The sequence below is a fragment of the Leptidea sinapis genome, chromosome 35 (genome assembly GCF_905404315.1).
Source record: "Leptidea sinapis chromosome 35, ilLepSina1.1, whole genome shotgun sequence".
NCBI classification, from domain to species: Eukaryota; Metazoa; Arthropoda; class Insecta; order Lepidoptera; family Pieridae; genus Leptidea; species Leptidea sinapis.
In genome coordinates, this window is record NC_066299.1 from 9,700,968 (window position 1) to 9,720,915 (window position 19,948).

General features: G+C 33.8%; 3 protein-coding genes and 1 long non-coding RNA gene across 5 annotated transcripts; 2 read left to right on the forward strand and 2 right to left on the reverse strand.

Moving 5' to 3' along the window:
- The first annotated feature begins 513 nt into the window (after positions 1 to 513).
- LOC126975284 (uncharacterized) lies at positions 514 to 1,201 on the forward strand. The gene is made up of 2 exons (XR_007731675.1): positions 514 to 663; positions 943 to 1,201. It is a non-coding gene; the product is annotated as an uncharacterized LOC126975284 (long non-coding RNA).
- Positions 1,202 to 3,946: 2,745 nt separating this feature from the next.
- Positions 3,947 to 7,475, reverse strand: LOC126975238 (dehydrodolichyl diphosphate synthase complex subunit DHDDS). Its single transcript, XM_050823040.1, has 5 exons — positions 6,879 to 7,475; positions 6,663 to 6,796; positions 6,339 to 6,487; positions 5,728 to 5,903; positions 3,947 to 4,338 (listed from the first exon to the last, which is right to left on the reverse strand). Exons 1-5 carry the CDS (start codon positions 7,068 to 7,070, stop codon positions 4,135 to 4,137), a joined length of 855 nt encoding a protein of 284 aa, XP_050678997.1. The 5' UTR covers positions 7,071 to 7,475; the 3' UTR covers positions 3,947 to 4,134.
- Positions 7,476 to 7,569: 94 nt separating this feature from the next.
- On the forward strand, positions 7,570 to 8,952 carry LOC126975279 (mitochondrial import inner membrane translocase subunit Tim8). Its single transcript, XM_050823092.1, has 2 exons — positions 7,570 to 7,830; positions 8,615 to 8,952. Exons 1-2 carry the CDS (start codon positions 7,732 to 7,734, stop codon positions 8,786 to 8,788), a joined length of 273 nt encoding a protein of 90 aa, XP_050679049.1. The 5' UTR covers positions 7,570 to 7,731; the 3' UTR covers positions 8,789 to 8,952.
- On the reverse strand, positions 8,942 to 13,400 carry LOC126975261 (RNA transcription, translation and transport factor protein). 2 transcript variants are annotated; one of them, XM_050823069.1, is made up of 4 exons: positions 13,279 to 13,400; positions 12,176 to 12,400; positions 10,061 to 10,147; positions 8,942 to 9,315 (listed from the first exon to the last, which is right to left on the reverse strand). In XM_050823069.1, the coding sequence occupies exons 1-4, from the start codon at positions 13,364 to 13,366 to the stop codon at positions 9,017 to 9,019; spliced, it is 699 nt and encodes a 232-aa protein (XP_050679026.1). In that variant the 5' UTR covers positions 13,367 to 13,400; the 3' UTR covers positions 8,942 to 9,016. The 2 variants fall into 2 exon arrangements, with proteins under 2 accessions (XP_050679026.1, XP_050679027.1); XM_050823070.1 differs by lacking the exon at positions 13,279 to 13,400 and adding an exon at positions 12,506 to 12,773.
- Between the last annotated feature and the right edge of the window lie 6,548 nt (positions 13,401 to 19,948).

A 19,948-nucleotide genomic window follows, 5' to 3' on the forward strand; every position in this document is an offset into this window, starting at 1 on the left:
GCCTTTCCAACTTATTTGGAGTCGTTCAGGCAAAACTCTGGCATGCACACCTCAAAAACTCGTCACATTATAATCTTCGTAGGAAAGCCTCTGAATTTAACGTAGGGGATATAGTTATGAAACGAGCTTACGTTTTAAGTGACAAGGACAAATATTTTAGTAAAAAGTTAGCACCAAAATTTATTAAATGTCGTGTTTTAGAAAAAAAAATCTCCCTTAGTATATGTTTTAGCAGATATGTCAGGAAAGAATCTAGGTACCTGGCATATCAAAGATTTAAAATTAATAGGATTAAATAAATAATTTAGTACTTTTTACTCAAGAGGTTTTTTTTTTAATAATAAAATCCTTTCGTAGCGAGGGTGGTATTGTACATCTACACTACATACATTATTTTACATAAAATAATGAAATAAAAATAACCGTGTGCGCGAGCGTAGGCGAGTGTTTTGCTGTTCATAAAAAATGCATGGCTCGCTCGCGTCACCCGTCGCCCGGCTATCGCCATACCACGGCTGCGCTCGGTAATAGCAACACGTCATTATATGTGCAGTGACTTATCACATTTGCCGTAAAATACCTAAGTTATATTATTTTTTTGATCACCTGTAGTCTTAACATAATATAAAAATAAGTTTCAAGGATTATCGTCACCCCGATAGGGTAAGTGTTGGACACGTATTAATATTATTTGGGTAATTGTAAAACTTAGTAGTAGTTATTTTAAAATGTAGTATTTAAGCAAACATTTAATTTTCTTTTCAAAATTAATTATTCTTTCTTTGCTTTCGCTTTCTTTTTTTATTATTATAACTACGTTCTGATTGTGAACAACTACACCTCCTGCTTACGGCTTCACCCTTAATGATAGACACGGACGCACGTGGTTCACAATCAGCGGAGACATAAGAATGTGGTCTTAACTGTGGACATCATTCACAGGGTTCCAGGATAAGATTTTTGAACGTTAAAGGATATAATTCCACCAAGTTCCGGTGATTAGTTACCCGGACACCGAGAATCGGAAATCACCTGTGACACGTCGAGTCATAACATCCAGCTGAGGGGCTTGCACCGACGTCTTCAACGTCAGGGGAGTACCGAGCTACAAAGGGCAAACTAGATCAACCAACAATACACCCTACGACCCTTGCTCAAATTTTATTTTAATTATTGTTAATAAACATCATTTAAATGCCGGTACGGGTAGTTTCATTTAAACCCCCCGTAACCGTAGCAGTATAACAACCCTTCAATACTACGTTATTTGAGTCATATGCAATAGTATTGTGACGTTTAATAAATAAATAAAAGTCCCTACAAAATAAAAATATTATTTCTCAAATTCTTTTCCTAGACAACCATAACTTTTAAAGAGGCCGCCATTATTAGGCGGAGCCGTTGTTTGTAAACAAAATAAGTTAACCTACCTATACTACCTACGGTATAATTAATAGGAATTTCGGTCAACGGTGAAGAAACATTTCTTATTAGAATTGTAATAATAATAATCTTTATTGGGTACCTAATACATTTTTTATATTAAGAAGGGACGAGACGAGCTTTAAGTTCAGCGGGGTGTAATTGATTCGCCCTGCCCATTACAATGCAGTGCCGCGCAAGAGTTACAAAAACCCAAAAATGCTGAGCAGAACTACAATAATTGCGCTCGCCACCTTGAAACATAAGATGTTAAGTCTCAATTGCCCAGTAATAACACCAGCTACAGCGCCCTTCAGACCAAAAAACAATAATGCTTACACATTACTACAGAATAAGGTGCCGTTGCCCATAATCTAGCCGGCTTCCTATGCACGGGAGCGTCCCACTAAAATGAATTTGGAAAATAAATTTGGAATTATTTCATATTATATTATGTCAGCTGAAGAAAAGTTCAAATAATCCTAGATTGAAATGTATGTAATGTAGTATGCAATAACTTTTCAAAAATGTGAACTCATTTCATTTCCAACATACCTAACAAAAAAATCCTGAAATAAAAGTTTTTTTTATGACAGGAAGGGACGAGACGAGCAGGACGTTCAGCTGATTGTAATTGATAAGCCCAGCCCATAACATAAAACATAATATGCAGTGTGAATATGCCATTAGCAGCGGTTCCGTTTGTGACGGCTGTCGGCGTTTAATAAAGATGCTTGATTACCAATTATTTATACCATTAGGCCTAAGTGAAATGAACCAATTTCATTACGACTTTTTAAGGCCGAATTCATTTCGGCTAAATCGAATGATATACAACGCGCGAAATTTAATTGAAAAATGACTTACTGTGCAGTGAAAGGGTGTCAATACGCGGCTCATAATAAAAGAAAATTAACAAAAAAACAACCGCCTTCAAAAACACTATTCCAAAACAATAGATATAATGTATTTTATACAATCTAAATTATTAATGTTATTCTAGTTACGATTATTGTTATTTTTGGAATCGGTGTCCTTCGTCCGCAACCCGCTCTCGCCTCTCGCCACGTCACGACTCAAGCACATCTCATTTATAACTATGTATGTAGTAACAAACCTATCTTGTTTTGAGGTAACAACCATAAAAAAAAACGACGAATTGAGAATCTCCTCCTTTTTTGAAGTCGGTTAAAAATAAGGATAAGTAAATCACATTTCAAACGTAAGCTAATACATTCGTCAAAACAATAAAATATTTTATAAACAAATCAGACGCTATTACAAAAAATTTTTGCCATACTTTAAGTAGTTACTATACAATGAAAAACTATTTACCCCAACTTCCTCTGTTTATTTTTTGTGTTTAATGGTAGTATTGACTTGAATGGTAGGCTATAATGTACGACGCCACACGATGTTGTAAGTACTAAGTGTGATATTGCAACCTAGGTATATACATACTTTAACTATACAAGATATGTTCCGAGTAGGTATTTCGATGACAAAGAAAAGTATACTACTAAGGGTGGCTACTGTAAATTATATCTGAATGCTGTACAAACAAAAAGGTATAAATAAATATTTTTGCCACCATTACACTTTTTATTATCTATTATTTAATTCACAATTTTTTTTTTGAGTATTGTGTGACCTCACCAGTCACCACTAGGGCACTTACTTGATATGGCGGTGCTCAGCTCATAGTGCTCCAAATTGTTAGTCCAAATTGCTAGTTTACACAAAAAACCCCGGGGTATAGAGAGCTCGTAGCACAGCACTCAAATTATATTAATGGTATTGTGGCGGTTCTGCCAATGCCAATTTATTAGTGCGCGGCGGCAGAAGTTTCAAGCGATGACTGACAATGCTTTTTTAATATAGCTGACGCGAAGTGGTTCCCATTCTACACCCAGGGTAGAGCGAGGTTACGCATAAGATTAGTCATTAAAAGTAAATGGCGCGAAAAACAAGTGCGCTTTACTGATGCCAACACATTAGAACAACACTGCCAATTTACAAATGACGAGCTTGAAAGCTTTTGCACCATCTTTTAATTTTGTATGGGGAGTGCTCTCTGACTAAGCAATTGAAGAAGTAGGTAATGAAGAAGAAATATCTGATGATCTTTAAACGAGCCATTCTTGTAAATATAATATAATCTGAATCTCGGAAACAGCTCCAACGATTTTCACAAAATTTTGTACCTACAGGGGATTTCGCGGGCAATAAATCGAGCTAGATTTCAATTTTAAAAAATGTAGTTTTATCCATTTTTCAATGAGAAACAGATACAATAACATTAGAATACAAAGGTAAATTTCGCAACTATATACAAGACTATAAAGCTCAGATTGGATCATTGGATTGGGTCATCCAGAAAACAGAAGATGCCTGTTTGAATCCAGATGCCCATATTCTTAAAAATCTGAGCACGGCTCCGCCGTCCGGATATTTATTATATAAAATAAATTTAGTAAAAAGCCACTCTATTCCCAAGTGCAAAAATTATTAATAAAAAAAAACATTTTAACAGTAAATTATATTATCATCATAAATAAATTAACATGAAATATTTTAAAATAAAATTTCTCTTAAAACATGTTCACTTAATTCACAGTAGGTTTTGATTAGGGTCTTTGGTTATCCTGACTGCCTTAGGCTATACTTGGCTTGGTTATTGGTTTGATTCATAGGAAATAATATAATATTATACTAAGAACATTTAACGACTGTCTCTAAATCATGCCAATATTTATCCTCCAAACATTCCAGGAACTCAGTCTGTCTGTGATTACTTTCTTTTATTGGTAATTTTTCAGGTGCATGTCTCTGAAAATGTATTATAGCCGCTAATAAATTCCAAACTGTGAATTCAGGCCATAAGACTTCTGAGAAGTACAGCACTGTAGATGGAACCTGAAACAAATAATTGCAATAATATAACTGTATCTTGCATATCTGATTATTATTTTCACTTTTAAAAGTTCATCTGACCTCTAGATGATTTTTTTCAAATTCTTTACAAAACTCGAAAATTCTTTGAATTTGTATAAGTGCACAAAAATTTATCAAATTTCTTCAGGTTTAAACAGACATTTGTGTGTTTGTGTGTTTAGGTGTTGTACACCTACACAAATTTTTTTTTTAATGAAAATAAGGGATGAGACGAGAAGGGCATTGAGCTGGTGGTAATTGAAAAGCCCTACCCATTACAATGCAGTGCCTCTCAGGATTCTTGAAAAACCTAAAACTACCCACCCACTACGATTTCACTCGTCACCTTGAGACATAAGATTTTAAGTCTCATTTGCCCAGTAATTTCACTAGCTATGGCGCCCTTCATACCGAAATACAGTAATGTTTACACATTACTGTGTTTCAGCAGAAATAAGCTCCGTTGTGGTACCCATAATCTAGTGGGCTTCCTGTGCAAAGGAGCCTCCCACTGGTAAACTCGACCACTATTTTCCAGTTCAGTTTTTGCATTGTTATGAAGTGAGCCAGAGTTTATTAAAGGTTCTTAAAAAAACATCATAGTATGAGTGGTGTAATTTCAAAAACCTCTATAATGATTTTGAATACATTTTTACATTTGTGTAACAAAAAAAGTTTTACAAATTTACTTTACAGTTTATCAGAACATAACTTACATATCCCACTATAATACACAGTAAATTTATTTTATAACCAATGTTAGCCACAAAATCCGCTAACATATCTAGTGTCAATCCTCTAAAAACAATTCGACTCTTGATATGTTTTTTAATTATTCATTTTCGTACATAGTTTCATACGGTTTTGTAAGATTGGTCTCTTCAATTTTTAGCATAATACCATCCATAGACAAAAAAAAATTGCTTGCAAAAAAACCCCCTATAGAATGACAATAAACTTTCATAATCCACTAAAATGTCAGGTTGCCTGCAAATACCTTTATAATAGATTTTGATTTAAAATTTTCTTTAAAATGCCCACAAAACATTTAAAGTATAAAGAAAAGTGTTAAATATCAAGCTCCAGTTGTTACTTGTAGTGGTCTTGAATTATAACACCTTGTTTCTCAAAAGGACTACAGTCATAATACATTATGTAATATAACATGTAAGTACTTATAATGCTAGCGCTAAGGCATGTGCGGGAGAACCTTTATTGTGATTTGTAACATCTTATATATACCCATGACTACAAATAAATGATGAAATGAAATGTCTTCATACCAAAGTAAATTTATGTAAATATGAGATGCTCATTGAAAGTTGATTAATTGTTAAGGTACAAAATTATTATGTAATTGTTGAGACCTACCTGCCATAGCATAAAATCTGAAAGTCTCACTTCACCCGAAGTTCTTATTAGGAGTTCAGCTGAACCTAAATCAAGTGTTTCAGAAATTAGATCTTCATCAATGTCCTCAGCAAATAGTTTGTTTCTTTTTACACCATCCACTAAATGTGATGCAGCTCTACTTATTTCATCCCTGCCTGTAAAATGATATCAAGCTTTTAAGACCAACAGAAAGGAGTTCATTTAAATACATACATGTGGGTTTCATTTGAAAATCACTAAAACAAAATGTATGTGAATTATATGAAAAGTGTGTGAAGTGAAGAGTGAAATGAAAGCGAAAGCAGTAGAACAAGGATATCAATAATTGAATCTAATGGGCAAATGTCAAGGCCTCTTTATTTTCAAAAGTATCACAAAGTCTTAATGTCTAAACAATACTGTGTGCACAGTAATAGTATTATAAAATATGAGAATTGTTTAACAATAAGAAAGTTGTATTCTTCAACACCGGTAGTAGTTCTATTGTTGAAAGGTAGTTTTAATGACGGCATTCCTATTTAATCAAAATAAAGCAAGTTACTATTAGATGTAGGTACATATTTATCTCATATCAAAGAATTATATTATACCTGTATAGGCATATGCAATGTTAAGTCTCAATTTGTCATTGTGCCTTGTAGCTAGCATAGCCTTTGATACTAGATTATGTAAATCCTCAGGTAACAATGATAATCTTCCTGCAACATGCACTCTTACACCCCAGGCATTTATTTGATCACTAAAACATAGTAAGAACAAAATTTTATGCTAGCATTAAAATTTTTATATTTATTTAGGTCTGAATTTTAAAAGCATACAATAAAAGAGCTATGTATTATTAAAAGATACTAGTCTAAAGAATAAAGATACTAATCTCATAATACTATGTACTTTAGCAACATGTTTTAACTTACATTCCATCTAGAAGTCTTGTAAACTTATCCCTTGCCAAATCCATTAAAGAGTTTACTTCTTCTTCTGTTCTTTTGAAATTCTCAATACTAAATGCATAGACAGTGACTTCAGGAATTCCTAGATCAATACACCACTGGAAATAGGATTAAATTGTTTATACTTTGAGAAGCAATTCTTAGTAATTACTAAGTACATTAATATTAAATTATTATAACCTTAAGAGCTTCCGATAGTTTATCAAATCCTTTTGTATGGCCGTCGGTGGTATTAACACTCAATTTCTTAGCATACCGACGATTTCCATCCATAATAAATGCCAAATGTTGAGGTACACGTCCCGTTTTTACAATTTTAATACATAAAAGTTGAAAAAAGGACACACATTGTTCATTTACCCAAGTAGACATGACAGCGAAGTTAATAAATAAATTTCACAGGTGTATACAATCTTATGAAAAAAAATGTAGTTTACTATGTTCCTAACTATAATTTATATTAAACAGTTTTAATTATTTTGTTTTCTTTTAAATTGTAGGAAGTATAAATGTCCGTCAACTTAACTCGGCACCTGGATGATCACCACCACACCACATCACTAATCTGTCTCTCTCTAGTATAAATTTTTATTTAATAATTACTACTTCACTGCTAGAGTAAAAGTGTACTGTTTACTTAACTCTCCTCTCGGAGCAATTACATGAACGTAGTGGTTTAATTCTATTTGCAATTACATATTATATCAACAATCAAGGCTTGATTGCTGCGACTTCCGAGTCCGAGACTTTACCAATCACCACGAGTCACGACCAGTCTACAAGACACAACTTCACCAGTCTGTCAACGTCAAGTGTCACCTGCACCCCTAACTATAATATATATATATATAATTTCTAACTTTCAATCTTTTTATCTCTACTCTATAGTCTGTACGGTAGATTCATGAAGTTAAACTAACCTACAAAATAAATACAAGTTAGAACTGGTGGATTGTAGAAATTATTTAATTGATATTCAATAAAATTGTATAATCATACTTGTTTTAACAAGTTTTTAGGACATCGATTAAATATGAGTGACTTATCTGATTTTTCGAGCAATAAACCTGCCGATTCTGAATTACAGGACTTCCTTTTGGCTGAAAAACAGAAAGCACAATTCCAAGCTCAGGTAAATTGGCTATTAGTTTATAGTTATATTAGAGTCTATAGATATAGACTATTATAATTTAATATTACAAATGATGTTTTTTATTATTCCAAATTTAATAAGTGACTACGTAATAAAAATGCTACAGTTCTTTATTTTCTATACCTAGTCTGGCCATAGTTCTGTTACTAATCCAAAATATGCTTACCTTTTTATGACGTATTGTAATCTTGTTATAAGTTATATTAAACTTATTTATTTATTCAAGTTTCACCTTGGCATATTCATTGTATTATTTATCTTTGTTTTTAATATATTATTGTCTGTCAGGACACGAATCTATCGATTTTCCACAATCTTTCTATGGAAAATGTAGTCATTGCGTGTTCTAGATATTTTTTTAGCAACTAGATATCAGTGTATTATTTAGAGCAGGCCATGTCATCTAAAAATGACTAATCTGTACAAGGAGTTTCAGTTCTGGACTATACAAGGGTCAGCCTTCAGCTCTTATTGAGTATGGATCATTGATTTAAATGATCTTTTATTGTATTTCAATTTTAGTTGTTAATATCATACATATGCTTTAAATAAAATAGACAAATCAGGTCAACTTATCAATACTCAAAAATACTATTTGCAAACTGACATCACCAGATTAAAGATTTAAGAACTAGTGTCATTGACAAATAGTAGACATCAACTGCTTTATGACCCTTTTTTAATTTGCCTGAATTTATTTAGTGTACATACCTAACATCTAGAAGATATACATGATCTAATAATGTGTTCTGATAATTTACAGATACATGAGTTCAATGATTTCTGCTGGGACAAATGTGTGGATAAACCCGGAGCAAAATTAGATTCCAGAACAGAGACATGCATTTCTAATTGTGTGGAGAGATTTATTGATGTTTCTCTACTCATTACAAACAGATTTGCCCAGATGTTGGAAAAAGGTGGAGGCATGCATTAATTTTGGAAACTTGTTTTGATTATTAACAGAATAATTTTAGTTTTAGTTGTAAATAAGTTCTTAAGAGTATACCAGCATTTGTTGTAGTTATCATTGTTTATATTAAGAGTCGGAAATGTAATTGTATTTTTCAAAAAATAATAAACTCATCAATATTTATAAAACAGTATTTTATTCCACAATATATTGTGTTACACTATCAAAGTCAACGAAATAAGTGTAAATAAATTATCTTCCAACTTTACCGAGCTTTGTATCAGTGCGAGGGTCAGCTGTTACAGTTTGAACAGAAACAAGAGCTTCATTAATCTTTGTTTGCAATTCTCTTAGATCTTGGATAAATAATAGTTTCAGCACATCTACAGGTTGCTGGACATTTATACCATCAGACTTTGGCTGGTCAGGGTGTGGTGCAGTCTTCAGAATTTTATTGACAGCTGCTAAACGGAATTTAGGATCAGCATGAGGCCCAACTCCAACTAAAGTGCAAATTCGGTCAACTCCAGTTTTAAACCCAGGACTATCAACTGAAATTTGATAAGTAATTAATAAGGGGTATAATATAGTAATCTTTTGATTCACCACATAATTTTTTTATTTTTGGGCTTAAGTGTAAAAACAAATGGTAAGTGGGAGTTATAAATTCCTATTATGTGGTCAAATTCCAAGTTTGATTATCCATTATGCAGGTAGTTTAATAAATCTTTATTAAACAATCTGCAAGCGAGTATATGGGTCACCTAATTAATGTTAAGTGATCGACGCCACCCACATTTTCCTGCAATACCAGACGACTCACAGGGGCATTACAAATGAGTTCAGTTATATTTGCTAATAGAAACAGGTCATCTCACTTTTTTTTGGAAGTTAACAATACATCTTTTTACTAGCTGACCTAACACTTAAATAAAATATGCTAGCCACTGTAAGTCAAGGAGTGAGTAACACACATATGAAGTAACTAGTAATGGACTTACTATTACATAATTACATTTTATGGTACTTGGGAATGTTGGTTTACAATATGCACTGTTTGTGTTAAATACATTAATGTAAGAATGGTTTCCTACTCATTTAAATATATTATTATATATTATTTAAAGATGTGGTTGTTTAATCATAAAAATTTATTGAAATAAGTCTTCAATAAACAGGTTATTATTACTTTTATAGTTTTAGAACTAGGTGTTTAGACACCCACAGACAGAAAGATTTATTCTTCAATAGTATTTATAAATTAACAATAATTCATTATACTAAAATAATACTCACAATTTAAGTTGTCCAAGGGATTGGACGACACAACATTGGGGACCACTTGCTTTGGCTGATCAACTTTAACATCTTTATATTTGGTTACTAAAAATTATAAGATATAATTATAGCTCTACTAAACACAAATAATTTATATAAAATATGTTATTCCTTCATACCACATAAAGCCAAAGATACCTTAACAAATCAATAATTTAATAAATTTAATAATAATAAATTTCATTTATTTCAAAGATTACATATACATTTTTTAGTGGTTGAGACTTCCCCGTAAGTTGTCTTAGGACACTTTTATTGGGAATATCTCGCGACTTCTATAGCAGATACATTTTATTTAGTAAACAATATAGAAATAAACAGAAATGATTAAAAACCAAATTTTACAATTTATAATTAATTTTGTGTGTGTGTGTGTGAGTGAGTGTGTGGATGTGGGTTTGAGTTTGACCTTTGATTGGGTCCATCTATACAATGCGTGTGTTTATCATGTCAGTCTGATCAGAAGATTTTCCACTTCATCATAAGCAAGACAAGTTAGCCAATTATTGATGATGAATTTTAGCCGAAAAGTTTTTGGCTAAAAACAAAAAGGTCTATTGCGCGTTCGTGGATCTAGAAAAGGCCTATGATAGAGTTGCGAGGAATGAATTGTGGTCAGCATTGTCCACGAGCGGTGTGAGCAGTGTCCTCATACGAGCATTGCAATCTCTTTATAGAGATTCTAGTGCTTGTGTAAGGATAAACGGGGCATACACTGAATGGTTTAATATCGAAAAAGGTGTTAGACAGGGATGTGTAGCGTCACCGTGGCTGTTTAATCTGTTCATGAACAATTGCTTGACAGGTTTAAAAGAGAATGACAGTGGTTTGAGAATGAATGAGTTACTCGTCAAATGTTTTCTCTATGCTGATGACCAAGTATTACTTGCATCTTCAGCCGAGGAGTTGCAAGAGATGGTAACTGCTATGAATGGAGCTTTTGGTAGAAAGGGAATGAAGATGAATGTAAAGAAGACGAAAGTGATGGTGCTTGAAAGAGATGAGGTAGTGACAGACTGCAATATCGTGATTGGAGATGAAAAAATTGAACAGGTGAATGAGTTTGTGTATCTGGGTTCTAAATTTACAAGAGATGGAAAGTATGAGAGTGATATTGAAAGAAGAGTGAATGCAGGAAACATGGTGAATGGAGCTTTGCACTCCTTTATGAACAGTCAGAAGGTGTCTAATAAGGCTCGCTTGGCTGTGCATGAGGGGGTGTTGGTTCCAACACTCATGTACGGAAGTGAAAGTTGGGTATGGCAGAAGAAACATGAAAGCAGAATAAATGCAGTTGAGATGAGAGCGTTGAGAAGTATGATAGGAGTTACACTGAGTGACAGGATAAGAAATAGTGAGATAAGAAAACGTTGTGGTCTGAAAGAAGATGCTGTGACAAAAATTGAGAAAGGTATGCTGAGATGGTTTGGACATGTCGAGAGAATGAATGAAGAACAATTGACGAAGAAAGTGTATAAGGCCAGTGTGAATGAAAGTGTTGGAAGGGGTAGACCTAGGCGGACGTTTCAAGATCAAATCAGGGACGTCTTGAAAAAAGGCCAGGTCAAGAGTACCCTAAACCGGAGAGCATGTATGAAAGGAATAATGAAAGTGGACGAAACGAAAGAAGTATGTAAGGATCGTAGCAAGTGGAAAGAAGTGGTCTCTGCCTACCCCTACGGGAAAGAGGCGTGAATTTATGTATGTATGTATGTATGAATTGAATGATGCCTATTGTATCAACAAATCTTTAGTCCAAAAAAATCATGGTTGTCTCCTTACAATAATTAATTTTTTCATTATCATCTTTAATTTCTAACAGTATTTTGTCAAATGTGGTTTGTGTTTAGTGCATCTGAGTAAGTTAAATAACTTACAACACTTTTTAGTGACAATATAGCATGAAACATTGTTATTATCATTAACATACATGCATATCATTTATTCATCTCACAAATTTTTGCACTATCAGGACTAAACCCAGGCCTCTTAGCATTAACATCAGCTAACTAACCAAACCAGTAAGCTAATATGGGATTGTCAATTATAATATATCACATACAAAATACATACTATTGTCAGCAAATTCCAATCTCACAGCGTAAGATAGCAACCAATTTAGTTGTTCATTTAGTGTGCCATTAATAACAGGACTGACAAGATCTGTTTGATAAGTATTGTAGGCTGATATCCATTTCTCACTATCTATTAGACGAAGGCCTTCCCTTTCTTCAATTTTATAATGCCTAATTTTTTGATCCTCTAGCCAGAGAACTACACTTCTATATTCTTTTTCGTCTTCATTTAAAACGCATGGAAAATAAAAACAATTTATTATAATGATTATTATTTTACCAATAATTTAGAACTATATAAAAAGAAGTGTATTTACATATTACATACCATTGAAATTAAAGCTTTCGGGGTTAGGATGACCAAGAGCGGTAAGCTTCAGTTTAAATATATTACTCATAACGCAACTATAATATTATTGACTATTTATACTATTATATTTATATATGATAATAAAAAAATATAATTGTAATATGAGTCGATATATAATAAAAAATCACATCGACACTGTGACAAATATTTAAAAAACTAGTTGATGTTTGATTCCGAAAACACAATCCAGATTCCAGTCTGAAGCTATAAAGACTAAAACCGAAGCCCGAAGTCGAATTGGCAATTGGCATCAAATATCAATGACTAATGAGGCAATGACACAGAATACTATATACTATTACTCTAACGAGACAATGACATTGATATATGATAGTGTTCTGTCACCTATGGTTCAGGGGTAGTGTCAAAATAGTAAAAACAAAGCGCGGGCGGTTCGTTAATGAACGTAGTGTTTAAATTCTCTTTGTTCGTTATTACATGCTACTATGGCGCTACCCTAGAGTAACGCATTTTGACGGACACTTTTTCATATACACAGATGATTCTCCTTGTCTCTACCCTCCATAGTTATTACTCAAATCATAAAATCAATAGAACAGGCAACTACAAAAGGATCTCTCTGCGAACACAAAAACTAAGGAAATTAAAAGTAGTTGTTGATCTAAACTATTTATTGATACTATATTATAATATTAATAGTACCTATTTAACATTAAGTGTCAAATTAGGACAATGTATGTCGACTTTTGAAATTTAAATATGCAACTCACCGCATAATAATTGTTGCGGCTTATTCCGCCCAAAGAACTTTGCGCTAAGTTCACACTGGCTGTTTAGAAAGTCACTTAGCCGCAGCATTTTCTTTAATTAGTTTTTTTTTACATAAAACTCTCCATAGCTGACAGCAGTTTTATTTTTAAAGTTTATTCCGGCCCTTAGGTGGGAAGCAATTTGTATGAGATTTTCCCTCTCTATGGAGGGAAGTAGCATTTTCCATCCAATAATCAGATCAAAACAACATTAATTATTGAGTATGAGAAACAAAAACACTTTTTCACCTAAGGGCCAGAATGAACTTTAAAAATAGAACTGCTGTCAGCTTTATGTAAAAAAAATGCTGCGGCCATGTGACTTTCTAAACAGCCAGTGTGAACTTTGCGTAAACTTCTTTGAGCGTGAGTTCAGTGAGTTCCATATTTAAAATTCAAAAAGTCGACATAAATTGTCTTACTGTATTACAATCTACTATTACACTGCTGCCTATTGACCAATAAAATTTTAAAGAACTGGAGTAAACGTAGAGATGTTTAGACATAGTAGTCGAAGCTTATTATGGTGTCATTTGTGGCATGTGCCATATTTCATATAATTGTTAAAAAGTAATTGCGAATATACTTTGAATTATGCGCGAAAACGCTCGTAATTTTGTCATGGTGGTCGATTATGACGTAACGCCTCAGAAATCAGAAGTGTTCTGTTAATCAATGTCGATTGTCGAATCAATATCGAATGACCAAAGCGAGAGCGAGTATATTTAGTTTTTGTGTTCGCAGAAAGATCCTTTTGTAGTTGCCCGTTCTATTGATTTTGTGATTTGAGTAATAACTATGGAGGGTAGAGGCAAGGAGAATCATCTCATATGGGAGAAAAGTTGAAAAAGTATCCAGGTTTTGCTGTAAATAACAGTTCAAAAAGCTTCCGCAAGTATATGCACAGTGTATGGTATATAGTATTAATGTAGCAATCAAAAACGATTTGAAGTACTTGTACCGAGTTACAAAAATTAATATTACTGTCGAATAAAATATTTAGTTACTTGTTGAAAATTTCAACAATTTACGTTGTACAAAAAATAATGTAGTAATTATAACCATAAGGAGTTATTAAAAAAGTGCACCTAGAGTGATTTTATATTTGGAGCTCCTTTAATATCGACCCTGATGTATGGAGGGTAGAGTTAAAGAGTATCATCTCATATGGGGGAAATGTTACAAAGGTGTCTAGCTGTGTTGTAAATAACAGTTCAAAAATCTTCTACAACGGCACTGGTATAGGCACAGGGGCTTGGTATGAATGTAACCATTTGCCTTATTGTAGATGAATAATTGAAGTATACCAAATTGAAATTATAATATTATTTTCGACTAAAGCAGTTAATTATTGAAAATTTCAACAACTTATGTTTTTTTAGTTTTTTTTTACATAAAACTCCACAGCTGACAGCAGTTCTATTTTTAAAGTTTATTCCAGCCCTTAGGTGGGAAGTAATTTGTATGAGTTTTTCCCTCTCTATAAAGGGAAGTAGTATTTTCCACCCAATAATCAGATCAAAACAACATTACTTTCCGAGTATGAGAAATGTAATAGTAGATTGTTAACCGAGGGTCCAAAGAATCAATTCCCGAGGTATTTAGACGCCCAAGCGCAGCGAGGGCGGCTATAGTCCGAGTAGGAATTTATTCTTTTACCCGTGTTAAGCACTTTACTTTTCATTTCGAATATGAGGAAAATAAAACTACTTGTTTATCTAAACTATTGATGATAAATAATAATATTAGTAATACCTATTTATAATGAACTGTCAAATTAGGACAATTTATGTCGACATTTTAAATTTTAAATATGGAACTCACTGCGTAATTGTTGCGGCTTATTCCGCTCAAAGAAGTTTGCGCTAAGTTCACACTGGCTATTTAGAAAGTCACATGGCCGCAGCATTTTTTTTACATAAAACTCTTCACAGCTCACAGCAGTTCTATTTTTAAAGTTCATTCCGGCCCTTAGATGGGAAGTAATTTGTATGAGTTTTTCCCTCTCTATGGCGGGAAGTAGCATTTGCCACCCAATAATCAGATCAAAACAATATTACTTTCCAAGTATGAGAAATGAAAACACTGTTTCACCTAAGGGTCGGAATGATCTTTAAAAATAGAACTGCTGTCAGCTGTGAAGAGTTTTATGGAAAAAAAATGCTGCGGCCATGTGACTTTCTAAATAGCCAGTGTGAACTTAGCGCAAACTTCTTTGAGCGGAATAAGCCGCAACAATTACGCAGTGAGTTCCATACTTAAAATTTAAAATGTCGACATAAATTGTCCTAATTTGACAATTTATTTTAAATAGGTATTACTAATATTATTACATATTATCTATGAATAGTTTAGATAAACAAATAGTTTTATTTTCCTCATATTCGAAATGAAAAGTAGAATGTTTAACACGGGTAAAAAAATCAATTCCTACTTGGACTATAGCCGCACTCGCTGCGCTCGGGCTTCTAAATACCTCGGGAATTGATTCTTTCGACCCTCGGTTAACAATTTACTATATCAGGTCAAGCTGCGTATTTTAAATTTCGAACCCAATTTGGACAGTGACATCAGTAGAGTAGCAGTTAGGTATTTTTTTAAACCCTGATGAAAAAGTGGTTGCTATAAGTTTTACGTTTGTCAGTCTGTCCCTATTTTGTGGTCAAGATCTGTTCAGTCGGAGGTTTTTACGTTTTTAATTAAAATTCACACTCATGTTATAAAGGCAAAAGTTTGTATGTTTCTCTATTGGTTTGTGTGTATATTTTTTTGAGCGAACATGAGCGGAGCTCCCACCAGGTGACTCCAATTGATTTAAATTAAATTGTTTCTCAGCCATTTTTGGACCGATAAAAAAAAATGATTTTCGAAATTTTCTAGGTTATTGTCGAGACAGAATTTTGAATTTCGACTTGATTTAATTATTATAATTAAAAACAATTATAAATAGGTATGAAACATTCATTCAAACAAAACAAATTTTATAACTATATTTACAATACTATGACTACATAAAAGTAAAACTATCATTACGTGGAAGCGTACCAAGAATACTGGCAGCATTTCCGCGTTGGATAGATAGGCTGATCCGTTGACCGAGATAGCTGCCAGCGTTTGGATTTCCAGTAGCCTTTTTGAGGCGCGAAGATAGTATTTTTAATATTCTCCGCGCCTCTGGGCCCCACGGGCCAATCTTTAATTTGACACATACATAAAATTTTACATAGCTACAAAAATAAGAATAAAAATGAAAAAGTATAACTAAAACTAACCTAGAAAATATTTTACAAAGCTTAAATAAATAACTTTCCCCAGATATTATATTATAGCAGCTGAGTGGCAGTGTGTGTCAAAAGGGATGCGCGTGACAATTGGTCACAGCACTGATTTTCAGTAGCTCCCGTTTGACGCTTGACGTTGCGGTGCTTAGTAATAAATTATTAGGCAGTTATAAATATTTATCCCAACATAGTCTATAGATATAGAACATAGATAAATGTCCAACCTAGTACTGTTAACACCCATCATTTTTTGAGCAACCAGAGCTGGCCAATCTGACCCGCCATTACGTATTGCTTCATCTTTACTCGAAAGTTTGATATTGTACTGAGGTCCCGCAATGGTGGTGGCAGGTTGTTCCAGCATTTGGTTGCGCTATAACGAAAGCTACCTCTGAAGACAGCTGTATGATGTTTAGGCACGTCTAGCATCCAGTGTGATGCCCTGGTACTATAGGCCCTGTTTTTATCCCCTAGCCATGACAGTTTTTTATATAGGTAAGGAGGCATAATGTGATATGTTATAACTCCAAAGAGTAAAACTGCAAAATGTGTGCGCCTACGACTTTCCATATTGGGAACTTTGGCATCGTTCAGATATGGTGTTATGTGCGATCGTGGTGAAATATCCCAGCAATAGCGAGCACACGCGTTTTGAATTCGCTGAATATAATTTTGTGTTCGAACAAGTATGCGGTTGCCATAAACCGTATCACCGTAGTTTAATTTAGAAAGCACAGTGCGTCACATAGCTTCTGCCGGAGTTTAGGAGTGATGTGATTTCTAATACGGTAGCGTAATTTTAGGCGAAAAAAGCAATTGCGTATCACTTGGTCGATATGTTTGTCGAACCTTAAGCTTTCATCGAACACAATGCCAAGATTCCGAGCTTCAGTCACGCGTTCCAGCAATATTCCCTTAATCTGTATCGATGGATTAGCTCTTTTAAAGTTTTTTATCAGAGAAGGTGTACCAAGGATCATATATTTAGTCTTATCTGCATTTAAGGCTAAAGCACTTCGTTCCGACCACTCAGCTATACGTTGAAGGTCAGCGTTCAACAAATTTATGGCTACTTGAGTCTGCTCTGTAGGAAACGAAATGTATAGCACATCGCACCGCGCGCCGACAGTATCACAGTGTTTTGATTTGCTCCGCAACAAAAATTAGTTTAATTTACAGATATACAACTTTTATTTGTTTTATCTTGTAAAATATAATTAAAACAATAGTGAAGTTATAATTTGACATTAAAAGTGTAGTGAAAACGTGCGTGATATATTAGTTATTGAGAAGATAAGTTAAAACTATTACTACATTTTAAACTATAACGATCGCTTTGGTTAGCGAGGGCATTGACCCCAGCGCGTGTGACTCGAGTATGTGAATCATCGAAGCGGCTATACCTATTGCCGTTGATAGTTGCTCGCAAATTACGCGCCTAAAGCAATTGTTATAAGATCTTATTTCGTTTAAAATAAATATATTAAAAATGACAAAGGTTGTGCAGGCTGTTCTGCAAATCTTCATAAGGAATATTTGGTTTGTCATAAGTGTAATGATTTTTATGATCTTATGTGTGCAAACTTAACTCTTATTAAATTTAATTCGATGAATAAAGATAGCAAAAACGCCTGGCGTGACATATTCACGCCTGTCGTTGCAAAATACCAAAGGGAGACAATACAAATGCTCCGATCCGCAACATAGTCTCGCAGCCATCAAATATCTCACCGTCATCTTCTGGGTCTGATCAGTCGAATATAACCATGCGAAACAAAAGTCGACAAGGAACTTCACTAATTAACCAAACAAGTGAGAGTTCCAGTCAGAATACATCGCACTCACACTTTGATAAGCATGCTTCACTCATCAATAACCTTTCTAAGGAAGAAATACGAGGTATAGTAAGGGACGAACTTAGAAGCTAGTTTGTTAAAAATTATGGAAACAAAAAGTAATGAACTCATAGAGCGAGTAGAGCAACTGACAACCTCACTTAATTTCTTCGAAGAAAAATATGAGGAAATTCGGGACACAGAAAACACAGAAAAAAAATGAATTGTTGAAAAATTTGGAATACGAAAATAAAGAATTAAAAAATCATGTAACGGACCTCGGCGCCAGGTTCACACAAATGGAACAGCATTCGAGGGCTAGCAATATTGAGATACATTGTATACCAGAACATAAGTCAGAAAATCTTATCACAGTAATAAAAAAAATTGCAAATGTAACGGAGTATAAACTAAGTGAGACAGATATTCACTTATGCACAAGAATTTCAAAAATGGATAAAAATAGCTCCAAACCACGCTCTGTTCTCGTGAAGTTTGCTTGCCCAAGAATCCGGGGTGGTTTCCTCGCATCGACAATGGCATTCAATAAAAAATAAAAAGACAAAGATAATAAACTGAATTCAAGTCATTTAGGGATATCAGGAGAACGAAAACCTATCTATGTTATGGAACATTTGTCTCCAGCTATGAAGTCCCTTCATGCGGCAACCCGTGTTAGAGCGAAAGAAAAGGGCTACAGATATCGGGGCGCATTTATGTACGAAAAACAGAAGCATCAGAACACAAATGTATAAAAAATATTGAATCTCTCAACACATTAAATTAATTAAACTAATTTGTACAAATGGGTTATCATACAACAACATTCGACAATATATCATGTTATTTCCAGAACGTCCGAAGCCTAAGATCTAATGTGCGAGATGTCTCATTAAAAGTCCAAAGCAATAATTTTGACATTATAATCCTTACAGAAACGTGGCTAAACTGTACAGAAATCTTTGACAACAGATACACAGTGTACAGAAAAGATCGTGCAAATAACAAAATTGGTGGCGGTGTTCTTATAGCAGTATGGTTTTGGCTTTACCCCTAAAAAGTCTACTACTACCAATTTAATCAAATATGTTTCAAATCTTATTGATTCGGTTGACAAAAACCTACAAGTAGATGTAGTTTATACTGACTTCGCTAAGACATTTGATAGGGTGGATCACGAGATACTTATCAAAAAACTCTCATATTTTGGCATTAGTGACATATTTTTAAGCTGGTGCAAATCCTACCTTTCTAACCGAAATGCCAGAGTAGTGATTGATGGCGAGTTTTCGGACTCTTTGAATGCAATTTCCGGTGTTCCGCAGGGCTCTAATTTGGGACCTCTATTCTTTGTTTTATTTATTAACGATATAACTGAATTATTTAAAAATTGTCAGGTTTATCTGTTCGCAGATGATTTAAAAATAGCCAAAATTATAATGCAAGAATCTGATGTAACAGATCTACAAGCAAATCTTGACAGACTTGTCCTATGGTGTGAAGCTAATCGTATGC